Source organism: Hyperolius riggenbachi, chromosome 6, assembly GCF_040937935.1.
Source record: "Hyperolius riggenbachi isolate aHypRig1 chromosome 6, aHypRig1.pri, whole genome shotgun sequence".
Classification (NCBI taxonomy): domain Eukaryota; kingdom Metazoa; phylum Chordata; class Amphibia; order Anura; family Hyperoliidae; genus Hyperolius; species Hyperolius riggenbachi.
In genome coordinates, this window is record NC_090651.1 from 31882560 (window position 1) to 31899715 (window position 17156).

The following is a 17156-nucleotide window of genomic DNA, read 5'->3' on the forward strand; positions in this document are numbered from 1 at the left end:
CTTTTGTGTAGCAATGTTTGATGTCAGGAAGTGAACTCTTTGCCCTGGAAATGAATAAAACACAATGGGCCTGATTCACAAAGCGGTGCTAACAGTTAGCAGGCTGGTGAAAAGCCCTTTATCACGCCTAAACTCAGTTTAGGCATGATAAGTTTAGGTGTGATAAGTTTAGGCGTGATAAGTTTAGGCGTGATAAGTTTAGGCGTGATAAGTTTAGGCGTGATAAGTTTAGGCGTGATAAGTTTAGGCGTGATAAGTTTAAGCACCAACTGGGTTAGCACCGCAGTGCACAGCTGATCAAAAGTTTTGCGCTAGCAAAGTCTGGTGCACTTCGCATAGAGTTTAATGGCGCTGCTTTGCGTGCGGGACTTTGCACGCTATCTACACTTATCTAAACTTAGCATGCCTAAACTTATCACACCTAAACTTATCACTCCTAAACTTATCACTCCTAAACTGGCTTTTCACCAGCGTGGTGCAATGGTTATCACGCCTAAAGTCTCTAACTGGGTTAGCTCCGCTTTGTGAATCGAGCCCAATGTATTTATTCATTAAAAGCACTTGAGAAATTGCTTTTTAAAAGCGCTTGAAAAAGCGCTTAACGATCTCCCTATACTGTCTATTGAATCACAAACGCTGTGAAAATAGTGCAGGAGTCACGTTTGCAATTCGATAGAAAGCTCATCACTCACAGAGCAACATAGCAGAAGCGCTTTTAAGGAGATTTTTAAAAATCGCCAGCTCTTTAAAAAAAAAAGAAAAAAAAAACGTTCTCAGGGCCCATTCACACTTGCTGATTGCAAAACGCTAGCGATTTTGCTAGCGTTTTGCTCTGGCGTTTTTTTGGCGATTAACGCCAAAAAAAAAATCACCATTCACACCTGGCGATTTTTTAGCGACCATGTTTTGCACTTCTATAGCACTAAAACGCGATCGCTGGGAAATCGTCTGAAAATGGTGCATGCTACGTGTTTGCATTTAGCGTTTTGGGGCGATTTATGGCGATTAGTGCAAATCGCCCAAATGAGAACAGCCCCATAGACTTATTACCCTAGCGCTTTGAAAAGCGCTAGCGTTTGAGCGTTTTGCCAAAATCGCCGGCAAAACGCTCTAGTGTGAATGGGCCCTTAGTGTGAACAAGATCTCCCAGTAGGTAGTAGAAACCTGACAGAACTGACAGGTTTTGGGCTGGCGGATTTCCACATGGGGGATTTACAGGGTTTTGTTTATTTTCAAAAGCACTTAGTGTATGGCAGTTGCTCTGTCCAATTGCCAAAAAACTGTAGCGAGCAGGGAAGCTGGCCAGCATCATTGTATAAATCCTTTTCAGGGTATGTCTATATAAAGAATAAAAGCCTTGCTGAGAAACCCCCATGAAGAGATGAACTAGTCCAAAACCTGTTGGTTCTGTCAGATTTCTATTTACCTACTGTAAGTGACAGCAACATAGGAGAAAAGGGTATGTCTATATAAAGAATAAAAGCCTTGCTGAGAAACCCCCATGAAGAGATGAACTAGTCCAAAACCTGTTGGTTCTGTCAGATTTCTATTTACCTACTGTAAGTGACAGCAACATAGGAGAAAAGGGTATGTCTATATAAAGAATAAAAGCCTTGCTGAGAAACCCCCATGAAGAGATGAACTAGTCCAAAACCTGTTGGTTCTGTCAGATTTCTATTTACCTACTGTAAGTGACAGCAACATAGGAGAAAAGTAATTTATGGCTCATTTTACTCTGAAAAACATACTTCTTATTTGTATATATTTATACGTATTTAACAATTTTTCGCGATAGTGAAGATAGTACAACTGAAGAGAGAGATATATGGAGGCTGCCATGTTTATTTCCTTTTAAGCAATACCAGAGGTCCTGGCAGCCCTGTTGACCCTCTGCCTCTAATACTTTCAGCCAGAGCCCCTGAACAAGCATGCAGCAGATCAGGTGTTTCTGACATTGTCAGATCTGACAGATTAGCTGCATGCTTGTTTCTGGTGTTATTCAGACACTACTGCAGCCAAACAGACCAGCAGGGCTGCCAGGCAACTGGTATTGTTTAAATGAAATAAACATGGCCACCTCCATAATCTTCTCACTTCAGTTGCTCTTTAAAATTAACTTTGCAGCACTCTGCAACTGAAAAAGTACTGTCAAAAATATTCTGCAGTCCCTGCAAAACTTTGAGGAAAATGCTCCTTTTGACACTTTGCATTATAGGAAACTAAAGAGGAAAAAAATAACTCAAACCAGAAATGGTTGTGTGAGATTTGAAATCTAATAATAATAATAATTAAAAAAAAATCCTCACCCAGATCTGTAGCTTTACCCTCTTGTCGTTTCGGTAAACGGTCTTCACCTTAAAATCAATTCCCACCGTGCTGACAAAGGCAGATGTGAAGGTGTCATCGGCGTAGCGGAACAGGAAGGAGGTCTTGCCCACGCTGCTGTTCCCAATGATAAGCAGTTTGAACATGTAGTCAAAGTTTTGGTCGGACGCATCTCTATGCCCATATCTGGCATCTGTGGCTGAGGCCATCTGTAAGACACAAGAAGGTGGAAGTGGTGTCAGACTCTCCCGGATTGTGACTATGATCAGAACCACATGGTATCAGCTCCTGGAACTGCAGGGGGTAGGCAGAGGTGTGTGTGTCAGGGGCGTTGCTAGGATCCTAAGAGTTCCAGGGCACTTTTGGGAACTCCAGCTGGAAAATGGGTGTGTCCACACACCAGCTTGTGGGCATGGTCATGGGTGGAGCCAAATTTACATCAACTTAACAGAAATCTAAATAGGCCCAGAAAAATGTTGGATGAAGCCCCCTCTTCAAAAGGTAGCATATCACATAAATAGGCAGTGTCACTTAAACATAACTAGGCAGCATTACCTGGCTTCTGTGCTGGCTGGTCTGGCTTTTTGGTGGGCAGGCTGGCCTGATGCCAGGTCGTATGGCAGTTCACCCATAGCCATGGGCGTCCGCACATATGGCAAAACCGGGCATCTGCCCGAGCCTGGCCGCCCGCTGCCCCCCCCCCCCCTGGCCGCGTGCCCATGCAGCCAGCAGGAGGGGAACAGCGCAGAGAAGAGTGAGAGCTATGGGCACAGTGGGGAAGGGCGGACGTCTCCCCCCCCCCCCCCCCTTCCCTCACCTTAGGGGGCTCTCTCTCCCTTGCTGTCCCCTCCGGAATGAAGTGTGCAGCGGCTGGCAGCGGGCGGAACTTACCTCCTCTCGCTCCTGCGCCGGAAGTTCTGGTGCCGCACTCTGGTCTGGATCAGGCCAGAGTAGCGGCTAATCCATCCGGCGCGTGCGACGAGAGGAGGTAAGTTCCGCCCGCTGCCAGCCGCTGCACACTTCATTCCCGGACTCCGGAGGGGAGAGCGAGAGAGGGAGGGAGAGCCCTCTAAGGTGAGTGCCCATAGCTTTCCCTCTTCTCTCCGCTGCTCCCCTCCTCCTGCACACATGGCCACTTTTTCTGGGGACATATCCCCCTGGCTACATATACTGGGACATATACCCCTGCCTACATATACTGGGACATATACCCAGGGCCGGCCCTAGACTTTTTGCCGCCTGAAGCAAATTTTGAAAAAAGCCGCCGTCGAGCTGGAGGGGTAGCGGCCAGCGGGCAGGACGGAGGTATTGGGTCTAGCGGCGGGGAGGGGGGGGGGGGGTCGGATCCCCCCCTCCCTCGCCTGGGTCCCCCAAACTGCGCTCCCCTCCAGCCTTAAATAGATCAGAAGCAGCCGCTACTCGTAAGAGGCACGGGCGGGGAGGACTCACCTCTTCCTCGCTCGATCCAGCGTGCGCTCCACTGACGTCACTTCCTACAACACCGCCCACTGTATTGTAAGTGGACGGCGTTGCAGGAAGTGACTCCCCTCCCCGCCGCTAGGCCCAATACCCCCGTCCTGCCCGCTACCCCTCCAGCTCAGCGGCCGGCTCCCCGCACCCACCGACAGGCGGATGCCGCCCCTAGAAATGTGCCGCCTGAGGCAAAAGTTTCACCCCGCCTCATGAGCGGGCCGGCCCTGCATATACCCCTGCCTACATATACTGGGACATATACCCCTGCCTACATATACTGGGACATATACCCCCTGCCTACATATACTGGGACATATACCCCCTGCCTACATATACTGGGACATATACCCCCTGCCTACATATACTGGGACATATACCCCCTGCCTACATATACTGGGACATATACCCCCTGCCTACATATACTGGGACATATACCCCCTGCCTACATATACTGGGACATATACCCCCTGCCTACATATACTGGGACATATACCCCCTGCCTACATATACTGGGACATATACCCCCTGCCTACATATACTGGGACATATACCCCCTGCCTACATATACTGGGACATATACCCCCTGCCTACATATACTGGGACATATACCCCCGCCTACATATACTGGGACATATACCCCTGCCTACATATACTGGGACATATACCCCTGCCTACATATACTGGGACATATACCCCTGGCTACATATACTGAGACATATACCCCCTGCCTACATATACTGGGACATATACCCCTGCCTACATATACTGGGACATATACCCCCTGCCAACATATACTGGGACATATACCACTGCCGACATATACTGGGACATATACCCCTGGCTACTTTTTCTGGGGACATATACCCCTGCCTACATATACTGGGACATATACCCCCTGCCTACATATACTGGGACATATCCCCCTGCCAACATATACTGGGACATATACCACTGCCGACATATACTGGGACATATACCCCTGGCTACTTTTTCTGGGGACATATACCCCTGCCTACATATACTGGGACATATCCCCCTGGCTACATATACTGGGACATATCCCCCTGCCTACATATACTGGGACATATCCCCCTGCCTACATATACTGGGACATATACCCCTGGCTACTTTTTCTGGGGACATATACCCCTGCCTACATATACTGGGACATATCCCCCTGGCTACATATACTGGGACATATCCCCCTGCCTACATATACTGGGACATATACCCCTGCCTACATATACTGGGACATATACCCCTGCCTACATATACTGCGACATATCCCCCTGGCTACATATACTGGGCACATATACCCCTGGCTACCTGTTCTGGGGACATCTCTACCCCTGGGCCTGGCTACCAGTTCTGGGGACATCTATACCGCTGGCCACCTATTCTGGAGACACCTATAGACCTGGGGCTACCTATTTTTGGGGAACCACTGCTGTCAGATTGAGTGTATTTTGGGGAACTGCTGCCAGGTGAGAGGTGTCTACATATTAAGGGGGCATTCTGCCTATTTATGTGAAAAGCTGGCAAAAGTTTCACCCCGCCTCATGAGCGGGCCGGCCCTGCATATACCCCTGCCTACATATACTGGGACATATACCCCTGCCTACATATACTGGGACATATACCCCCTGCCTACATATACTGGGACATATACCCCCTGCCTACATATACTGGGACATATACCCCCTGCCTACATATACTGGGACATATACCCCCTGCCTACATATACTGGGACATATACCCCCTGCCTACATATACTGGGACATATACCCCCTGCCTACATATACTGGGACATATACCCCCTGCCTACATATACTGGGACATATACCCCCTGCCTACATATACTGGGACATATACCCCCTGCCTACATATACTGGGACATATACCCCCTGCCTACATATACTGGGACATATACCCCTGCCTACATATACTGGGACATATACCCCTGGCTACATATACTGAGACATATACCCCCTGCCTACATATACTGGGACATATACCCCTGCCTACATATACTGGGACATATACCCCCTGCCAACATATACTGGGACATATACCACTGCCGACATATACTGGGACATATACCCCTGGCTACTTTTTCTGGGGACATATACCCCTGCCTACATATACTGGGACATATACCCCCTGCCTACATATACTGGGACATATCCCCCTGCCAACATATACTGGGACATATACCACTGCCGACATATACTGGGACATATACCCCTGGCTACTTTTTCTGGGGACATATACCCCTGCCTACATATACTGGGACATATCCCCCTGGCTACATATACTGGGACATATCCCCCTGCCTACATATACTGGGACATATCCCCCTGCCTACATATACTGGGACATATACCCCTGGCTACTTTTTCTGGGGACATATACCCCTGCCTACATATACTGGGACATATCCCCCTGGCTACATATACTGGGACATATCCCCCTGCCTACATATACTGGGACATATACCCCTGCCTACATATACTGGGACATATACCCCTGCCTACATATACTGCGACATATCCCCCTGGCTACATATACTGGGCACATATACCCCTGGCTACCTGTTCTGGGGACATCTCTACCCCTGGGCCTGGCTACCAGTTCTGGGGACATCTATACCGCTGGCCACCTATTCTGGAGACACCTATAGACCTGGGGCTACCTATTTTTGGGGAACCACTGCTGTCAGATTGAGTGTATTTTGGGGAACTGCTGCCAGGTGAGAGGTGTCTACATATTAAGGGGGCATTCTGCCTATTTATGTGAAAAGCTGTCTATTTATGTGCCTCATGACTGCTGAATTTGTCTTGTTGCGGGCCTCATGGTTACTGACTTTGTCTTGTTGGGGGCCTCATGATTTGTTGGGGGCCTCAAGATTGCTGAATTTGTCTTGTTGGGGGCCTCATGATTGCTGAATTTGTCTTGTTGGGGGCCTCATGATTGCTGAGTTGGTCATGTTGGGGGCCTCATGATTGCTGAATTTGTCTTGATGGGGGGGGGGGGGGGCTCATGATTGCTGAATTTGTCTTGTTGGGGGTCACATGATTGCTAACTGCGAGACTATGGAAAAAGCTGAATCATCATCTTATGAGACAATAGCATTAAACCTACTTTTTCCGCTTTTTAAAACAGAAAATGAAACTGGGGAGGTTCTAAAAAAAATGAATACATTTTTTTCAGGAGTACGATGGATGAAATTGTTTATCTTCACAGTTTATTTTCAACTTAATTTTCCATAATGTTCATGTATGAGTTAAAACGTTTGTATTTAGTTTAAATTGCTGTTGGCACTTTGTGATAGTAAAGTGACTTTGCAGTTTGGACACTCGACCTCCAAAAGGTTCGCCACCACTGTCCTAATCTAATGTCCCACCATTGCTTAGTTCATGTAAACTTGTCTCCACCCACGACCACACCCACATTCTGGTTCATGACCACACCCATTCTTCGGCATGACGTAGCTCCACTTTTTCAACAGCAGCCCAAATGCCCCGCTTTTTACTCCCCACTTTTTGCCCCCCCCCCCGGAAAATTTTCTGCGGACGGCCATGCCCATAGCATTTCCTGACTATTTAGTGGACCCCCTCGCATGCTCCCACAGGCCTCACATTGAGGCACCACAACTCCCAGCATGCCCGCATAAAGGCATCACAATGCCCAGCATGGCACCAAAGCACCCAGTATGCCGACATCGAGGCCACCCAGCATAACTCCGATTAATGCACCAGAGCTCCCAGCATGCCCGCCATTAAGGCACCACAGCTGACTCTGCCTAGGAGACATCCAGGGCACCCCAGAATGGATCCGGGGCACGTGCCACTGATCTTTGGGGCTAGCAATGCCCCTGGTGTGGTGTGTGTGTGTGTGTGTGTGTGTGTGTGTGTGTGTGTGTGTGTGTGTGGGGGGGGGGGGGGGGAATACTAACCTTCCCTTTCTCTGACACCCCAGATCAGGTGTTTTTGGGGCTACACATGTTATGGGTGTGAAGATCCTCGTGGCCACACTTGTTTTATGAGCCTTGTGAGATGGGCCTTCAGGCTCTGAGGGTGACCGAGGTGAGGTAAGGGAAGGATTGTAAACATTAACCCATTCAGGTTCCGTGGTTTTCACGTGAGAAATGTTCACCTCCCATTCATTAGCCTATAACTTTATCACTACTTATCACAATGAACTGATCTATATCTTGTTTTTTCCGCCACCAATTAGGCTTTCTTTGGGGGGTACATTTTGCTAAGAGCCACTTTACTGTAAACTCATTTTAACAGGAAGAATAAGAAAAAAAATGGAAAAATTCATTATTTCTCAGTTTTCAGCCATTATAGTTTTAAAATAATACATGCCTCCATAATTAAAACTCATATTGTATTTGCCCATATGTCCCGGTTATTACACCGTTAAAATTATGTCCCTATCACAATGTATGGTGACAATATTTTATTTGGAAATAAAGGTGCATTATTTCCATTTTGCATCTATCAATATTAACAAGTTTAAAATAAAAAAAAAAAATAGAAATATTTCATCTTTACATTGATATTTAAAAAGTTTAGACCCTTAGGTAAATATTTACATTTTTTTTTATTGTAATGGTTTTTTTTTTTATAGTAAACATTTTATTTGGGTAGTTTTGGGAGGGTGGGAGGTAAACAATAGATTTATAATGTAAATGTGTGTTCATTTTAATTTATTTTTATTTTCAGTTGTAGTATTACTTTTTGGCCACAAGATGGCGGCCATGAGTTTGTTTACATGACGTCACTCTAAGCGTAACACACACTTAGAGTGACGCATCGGGGAGGGAACGGCCAGAAAAGGCGCAGCTTCCGAGAGAAGCTGTCGCTTTTTCAGCGGGGGGGAGAGGAATCAGTGATCGGGCACTATAGCCCGATACATTGATTCCCTGGCTACCGAATCCACGGCCGGGAGTGCGCATGCACGCGCGCGGTAGCGCGCATGGTTCCTGGACGTAGTTTCTACGTCCAGGAACCAAAATAGGTTAAGGGGCCCCACCAAAGTTTTGCTGGGGGGCCCAATGATTTGTAGTTATGCCCCTGCATGGTATGATGGGGGATTGAGGTCTACAGGAGGGCTAGAGAAGGTAAATGGCACATGCCCAAACATTCCACGCGAAGGGCGCAGCTCTCCACGTATCAGTGATGGGAATTCCTCAGACAGCCAATCCGCAGCTAACCTGTGAAGCAATGTGTTCTGGCTATCAAGTCAAATGATACAATTGTGAATTTTACTCAGTCATAATTAAAGAGAACCTGTATTAAAAAAAAAATCACATCCTATGTAATAATATCGCTGGTGTCCCTGCATCATCAGTGTCCATGTGTTTCTTCTACTGCGCACATGGACAGGAGCAGGACGTTCCAGGGGGGCGTCCCGGGTGGGCAGGGTGCGCGCTGGCATGTGGCGGCGATGACTAGAGCCCATTTTTAAACGGGCTAAGGTCACTAGTAATGAATAATATTGCTTTTTTTATTCACAGTATTATTAGTCAGTGTTTGCTCCTTGTAAAATCTTTCCTCTCCCTCATTTACTGTCTGAAATTTATCAAGCCAGGGGCACACTAGAAATTGCAAAGCGCTATTGCAATAGCTAGGGCTTTATGTCAGCGTTTTGTTGGCGATTTGTGCTACGGTTTCTGGTGATTAAGGTAACTCCTATACTATGTATTGGAGCCCAAACACTCAGGCAGGGGTCACACTTGTCTTTCAGTTTTCTACACTTTGCAGAAAACTGAAAGACAAGTGTGACCCCTGCCTTACAGCAGCTAATGTATTTTATAGAGAAAACTGACAAATTGCGCAAGATGTCAGTTTTTTTCTGCACGCGAAATCTGCATTAAAGTGTGACCTTGCTTATTGATTAACATGAGTTCTCAGTTGAAGTCAGTTTTTTTTGTGCAGAAAACGCGTATGAAAGCCGGTAAGTGTGACCCCTGCCTCACAAAATGCTGCATGTCCTGAGTTTGCAGTTTTCAAAATCGCAATCCCTTTAGTGGGCTGACCTCCATACACTTTCATTAGCAAAGCATTTTTCTGATGCTGAAACCAGGATATTTAACAGAAAAGGTGGGTATTCTTAAAGGACAACCTCAGTGAGAGGCAGATGTAGGCTGCCATATTTATTTCCTTTTAATCAATACCAGTTTCCTGGCAGTCCTGCTGATCTACTTGGCTGCAGTAGTGTCTGAATAACCCCAGAAACAAGTATGCATATAATCTTGTCAGCTCTGACAATAATGTCAGAAACACCTGATCTGCTGCATGCTTGTTCGGGGTCTATGGCTGAAAGTATTAGAGGCAGAGGATCAGCAGGACAGCCAGGCAACTGGTATTGCTTAAAAGGAAATAAATATGGCAACCTCCATATCCCTCTCGCTACAGTTGACCTTTAATGATGTACTGTATTCTACTATATGTGGTTTCGGTTCCTCTTTTAAGCGTTCCGAGATGGCATAAGACACACAACTTCATAGCATTGTGCAGCCTTATGCTTTCAGGGGGAGAAACAGTTAACTCGATGTACTTGGGGGCAAAGTTGCAATCGTGCTGCCATTTAATAAAAACAGCAGCTTCATTAATGAGCGTGGCTTCGTGATTACACGGCTTGTGCTATTCATGAGCTCCGCAGAGCCTCCTGCTCTCATCAGCATCTCATTTATATCATCTGATGAAGAAGATTAAACTCCCCAAGTACAGGGCATGAGAAGGCCAGCGAGAGCGAGTTCAGCCGTCCCGTCAGTGCCGGGGGCGTCACACTGGTGATTGGTTTATACCTTTCTACCATTACTTGCCTTGTGAAGCAAAGCAGAGTGCTGTGTTGGTGGTGTCATCAATCCAGTACAAATTAGCAACATATAGTGGTGGGCTTCCTCAGTGGTGGTGTACTAAGTGGGGAGAGGCACACCAGGTGTCACTGAGACAGGAATATTACCTGGGCAGAAGCACCACAACGCACCACTGTGAACATAGCCTAATATGAAATAGTCATACTACAGGGAAACTGATCATTTGGACGCTGCCATAGGCACTAATGCAAATATCGTGTAAATACCATTTTGAAAATTAGAATGTTATAGCTTTTGCAATTTCAATCATTTTGAAAATGAGAAAATTATAGTGTTCAAAATATTTTTTATTTTTGAAAATGGTTTTGAAATTCATAGTTTTGAAAATCTTAACTTTAGGAAGGGGGGTTTTAGGGTTAGTCGTCAGGGGGGGGGGGTTAGGGTTAGGCGTCAGGAAGGGGGGTTTTAGGGTTAGGCATCAGGAAGAGGGGGGGGTTAGGGTTAGGCATCAGGAAGGGGGGAGTTTAAGGTTAGGTGTCAGGAAGGGAGGAGTTAGGCATCAGGAAAGTGGGTTTAGGGTTAGGCATAAGAAAGTGGGGTTTTAGAGTTAGGCGTCAGGAAGGGGGGATTTAGGGTTAGGTGTCAGGAATGGGGGGGGGGGGGGGATTCAGGGTTAGGCATCAGGAAGGGGGGGTTTAAGGTTAGGCATCAGGAATGGGGGGATTTAGGGTTAGGCATCAGGAAGGGGGGGGGGGTTTAGGGTTAGGCGTCACAAAAGAAGGTCTTATGCTGGAAATACACAACAAGTTTTTTCGGCAGATTTACTTTCCAACCGATTTCTGATTGTTTTCCATTCACTTCTATGAGAAAATCGATCAGATAAAACGATCAAAATCAGTTTGCACCTGTCGAAAATTATCTATCAAGCCATCTACCTGCCGAAAAAACTCATAGTGTAGTCCCAGCACTAGGGTTAGCCGTCAGTAAGGGGGGGGGGGGGGGGTCTTAGGATTAGGCATCGGAGGGTGGTGGGTTCTGTGTGAGAGTAGGGTTAGGTTTAGTTGTAAAATATGGGTAACATTTAGCAGTGTTTTACTATCGTTATTACCACTGTAAATATTTTTTTGTTTTCATGTGGTGCCCAATTCACTATAGTATTTACCGTTTAGACTCATACCGGCTTCACCCGGTGCCCATTTTCCCATGTGCCCCCATGTATTGCACGCATACTACAGAACTTCTCCAAACACAAAACATTATGTTGCACACAACTCTACGAAACAAGATGCTAAAAATCCCATCCTGAAAACATGACAGACACCCACACACGCCGGTTAGACGGACGCAGTTTACAAATGAACGCGCTGAATGGACACAAAAGGTTATTCCTCTATTTTTGTGCTTTTCACCTTTTTCAGAGATGGCGTAGCTGAAAGGTCGCCCTTCTGAAGACCGATTAGCCCATCCGCGGCCGTTATCACGCAAATGTTGCTGCTCCTGTTAACACCTAAAATATAACCTGCAATTTACCGGCATCTGGAGTCTCCTACCTGCCGTGCCTTCCCCGTGTTCTCAAGCTCTGCTGATGGGACAAGCGTTACAAGTCCAATTCACACAATCCTTGTGAAATCAGTAGGCTCTGCGAATTGCTAAACGTGAATTTTGTCATATCGTGTTTACACAATTTCCTCTGGTTCAGTCTGTGAAAGCTGTGGCTGAGAGAATTCTCCATATCAATGGAGGGGGAAATGCAGTGGCAGCTCAAGCTTCAAATTTATGGGAGGGGGGTGCACAAACGTGGGCACAATGGCTGGCTGGTGGGGCCCATTTGGGTGATCAAAAGTGATGTTTGTAATGCAAGCTTTGGATATTTTTTGCCCAACTCAAGTGATAAAGTTAAAGGGAACCTAAACTAAGGAGGATATGGATTTTTCCTTTTAAAACAATACCAGTTGCCTGACTCTCCTGCTGATCCTGTGTCTCTAATACTTTTAGCCACAGCCCCTCAACAAGCATGCAGACCAGGTGCTCTGACTGAAGTCAGACTTGATTAGCTGCATGCTTATTTCAGGTGTGGGATTCAGCCATTACTGCAGCCAAAGAGATCAGCAGGATTGCCAGGCAACTGGTATTGTTTAACCTCCCTGGTGGTCTATTAAAACCGCCAGGGGGCAGCACAGCACATTTTTTTTTTAAATCATGTAGCTAGCCTAGAGCTAGCTACACGATAGCCGCTGTGCAGTGGCATCCCATTCCGATCGCCTCCAGCGATCAGAGCAAACAGGAAATCCCGTTCAGAAAGGGATTTCAGCAAACAGGAAATCCCGTTCAGAACGGGATTTCCTGTTTGGCTTCCCCCGTCGCCATGGCGACGATCGGGATGACGTCTTCGACGTCATCCACATCATGGCGCATGGGGGAGTCCCGAGCCACCCCTTAGCGCTGCCTGGCGCTGATAGGCCAGGCTGCGCAAGAGGTCAGTGGGGGGTGTGGAGCGCGGCGGGTAGTGGCGAATCGGCGCGGAGCAGCGGCGATCGTAAAGTACACGCAGCTAGCAAAGTGCTAGCTGCGTATACCAAAAAAAAAAAAAAAAAAAAAAAATTATGCAAAATCGGCCCACCAGGGCCTGAGAAATCCTCCGCAGCGGCATAGCCCAAACTCAGTTCAGGCTTACCGCCAGGGAGATTAAAAGGAAACATCCATATCCCTCTCAGTTTAGGTTAGCTTTAAGTCTAACTAGTTCAGCAATAATAGGAACCAAATGTAAACATCACAAACAGAAATCAGAGGCTTTTGAGCTGAGCAGATTGTCTAAAGGATAGTGCTATTATTGAAGAAATGTTATCTACAGATGTACTTGACTAGTTTGCTGGCATGCTTTAATCCTTACTTGCTAGACAGAGAATTTTTTTGCAAATATAGGTGTCATCCAGATACATTAATTACAAGGGATCTTGCAAGGATTGTGAGGTATTTATGATGACAAATAGATAAGACCCTTAGTTTACTTAACACCTACATAGACTTAGGCTGACATGGAGAGGTTTTTTTTTTTTTACATACCCTATCCTGTTCATTGTACACTGTTAGAGCCGGGAAATAGATAACTGTATGTTACTGAGCAGGAAGGGGGGGGGGGGTGTACAGTGATACCCAGGGGGGGCCAGTGCCCCAGTGTAGCGCCGTTCATGGGTAAATGTCAAAACCAACACAGCCACCAGACCACCCTTTTTCTGCTTTAGACTTCTTGGTTTTGTAAGCTGTGGCCCTCTTTATAGTCTTAGAGGGTTTATATAGGCTTCAGGTTTATCTTGCATACATATCCCCCAGCCCCATCACACACACATCCCACCACCACCACCAGAGCGGAGGCTGAGCACAATTAAAAAAAAAAAAAAAAAAAAAAAAAGAGAGAGAAACCTGTAACATCAGCCCTGGGCACCTCTTCCCTCCTCACAAGCATGGACATACTGACAGGACCCATAGCAATGTCCACTGACCTTTCGCAGACTTTGCCTCTGGCCACCATGACTTGGAAGCCAAGCCCGTCATCCAACCACCCCTTTGGAAAAATCTTTTCTTGATTCTCACATAATAAGACATTCCCAATCTGTAGACCAGAGGCTATGGCAGACGAGGAAATCACTGCAGAACATAGTCTATAGGTGACTGGTTTATAAGAACAGACCATCAGACCTGCATTTACATCAATGGAAACTATAGGCACAGATGCTCTGGCACCCAAGACATCACCCTCCATGAACCTTCCCCCGCTGAAACCGCTCCACAGGTGTGCTGGCTGGCCCAGCTGTCACTTCTCCCTTACTTTAGTTGCCTGTTAGGTAACTAGAGGTTCCCTCAATATTAAGTAGCTAGTGGTGCTCCTGACTGTAGGGAGATCTTATAAGTGGAATGTGGAGAGCTGGGTCACATTTATGCTCTGCTCAGACCTCTGCATAGGGAAGGAGTGAGGGAGGCACTGAGAGGGGAGTGAGCCGCCTCTCCATCATCAGGCGCCTGTAGGCACATGCCTACAGTGCCTTATGATAGCCGTGATGACTATAGCTAAAAGTCCTGAAGTTAAAGCGGATCCGAGATGAAAAACTATCTATAACAAGTAAGTAACTTGTCTATATATCTTATCTAAAGTTTAGATAGTTTACACAGCAAGTCTAGCTGCAAACAGATTTAATAGATAATGATTATATCTTCCAGTGATACAATGGCAGCAGCCATATTGTTTGTAAACATTACACAGAGGCAGGCTTATCTGCACCATCAGCACTCAGACTGTGAAAAAAAACCTAACCCCCCTCCTCCCTCTCCTCCTCTGAAATCAATGGCTAGTAACACCTCCCCCCTCCTCCTGCCCAGACTGAGCTCCCATGAGCCCTTGCTACTGCCAAGGCTCTCTGAAAACCTGTGGGCGTGGTTTTTTTTAGTTTATAGGTAATTAGAGTATTAAAACAAAAAAGTATTTGGCTTGAGGAATGCCCTATAAACAATAGGAAAGGAACACAATTATGCAATGAGTAAAAGTTCATCTTGGATCCACTTTAGGGCTCGTTTCCACTATTGCGGTGCAGAATCGCCTGGATTCCACCGCTGTTGAAATTAAATGAAATAGCATGCGGATGCGAATTTTTGCACGTTTTTTGCCGCGAATTCGCATAGGTGAGGGTATATGCGAATTTAACCATGTCACTGCCTGTTTGAATTACATTGGTACCTATGCGAATTCGCATGAAAATTTGCATACCATAGCCGCATGCGAATTTCCTATTAAATACATTAGCGGCGATTCGCATGCATTCCACTCGCAGGCGAATTCATTGGCTCTTTTGTGCGTTTTTTTTACCGCTGAAAAAAAAAAAACACACCTCAACAACGCTACAGTGGAAACAGGCCCATCCACTTGCATTACATGTGCGAATCCGCATGCGTTGGACGCATGCGGATTCCCGATAGTGGAAACGAGCCCTTAAGCTGAAATCTTACTGAAACAAATTGTGAAGCAAGGCCTGCAGTAAAGATTCTACATAAAAATTAATAACCAGCGCGGTCTCAAGAGCAAATCATTTTAAAACGTACACCAATCAATCACAATATTTAAAGCGATGATAGATGAAGTGAATAACACTGACTGTTTTGTTAAAGAGGAACTTTAGTGAAAGGGGAAAAAATAAATCACTACATTGCAAAGTGAGAAGTTAAAAAAATACAATAGAGATCAAGAAATGATTGATATTCGCCATGTAATTTGTCCATATTGTTTGGTCCCTCCCTCTTCCCCAACTATTTCCCCCAAGAGGAACTTTACTGACTATAACTTTCCTTGGCCTGTGTTTCTGCGAGTTGCGGGCTACTGCACATGAGCTGTCCAGGCTGAACATCTTGATTGCACTCCTGAGGTTGGGAGCATTCAGGGCTTCAGAACCTGTAGGGGCCCCCCCAAAGTGTCTCCTATCCATCTTACCTGTTGCTTCCCTGGGCCCCTGCAGATTCTTTGGCAGAGTAGCGTTTTACCTGTGCTGGCAGGCAGGTGAGACACTTAAAGAGAATCTGTATTGTTAAAATCGCACAAAAGTAAACATACCAGTGCGTTAGGGGACATCTCCTATTACCCTCTGTCACAATTTTGCCGCTCCTCGCCGCATTAAAAGTGGTTAAAAACAGTTTTTAAAAGTTTGTTTATAAACAAACAAAATGGCCACCAAAACAGGAAGTAGGTTGATGTACAGTATGTCCACACATAGAAAATACATCCATACACAAGCAGGCTGTATACAGCCTTCCTTTTGAATCTCAAGAGATCATTTGTGTGTTTCTTTCCCCCTGCAGCTATCTTCCACTGAAGTGTCAGGCTGTTTCTTCCTGCAGAGTGCAGACAGCTCTTCCTGTATGTAATTCCTCTGTATGTGAAAGCCCAGCCAGCTCAGAGGAGGATTTATCCAGCTTGTAAAAGATAAGAGAGAAGAGAGAAGCTGCTCTAATCTAAATAATACACAGGCAGTGTGCAGAGAGGGGCCTGGATGGGGGAGATGCATCACAGAACCACAACACTGAAGAACTTGGCAGCCTTCCAGGCACAGGCCTGACAAGTCTGACAAGAGAGAGATAAGTTGATTTATTACAGAGACAGTGATAGTACAAAGTGCTGCAGTAAGCCAAAACAGATTAGAATAGCTTTTGGAACTTGTAGGATGATAAAAAACAGGATGAAATTTTTGTTACGGAGTCTCTTTAAAGGTGGCCACAGACCATACAATTAAAAGAACCCATTTTTCACCAATTCGATGATTTCGATCGATTGTCCCCAAAACGGGAGCTTTTCTTTATGTTCAATCAATAAATTCAATCAAATGGCCTGTTTTTTTTTTTTTTTGGGAGATTGGACATGTTGGAAATTTCAGACCAAGTTTATCAAGAATTGTATGGTGTGTGTGTTTATTAATTACTTGATGATCAATTTTTTCTGAGCTTACAATTATTTTTATTTATGATTTGGTAAAAACGGAACATAGGTACG

At 45.8% G+C, this 17156-nt stretch overlaps 1 protein-coding gene across 1 annotated transcript in view; it reads right to left on the reverse strand.

The window, feature by feature from the left end:
• Positions 1-17156, reverse strand: part of RAB3B (RAB3B, member RAS oncogene family) — a 180522-nt gene that overhangs the window by 150747 nt on the left and 12619 nt on the right. Inside the window, exon 2 of the mRNA XM_068239074.1 lies at positions 2307-2534. Coding sequence (XP_068095175.1) covers positions 2307-2534 — 228 coding nt within the window. The remainder of the gene's footprint in view (positions 1-2306; positions 2535-17156) is intronic.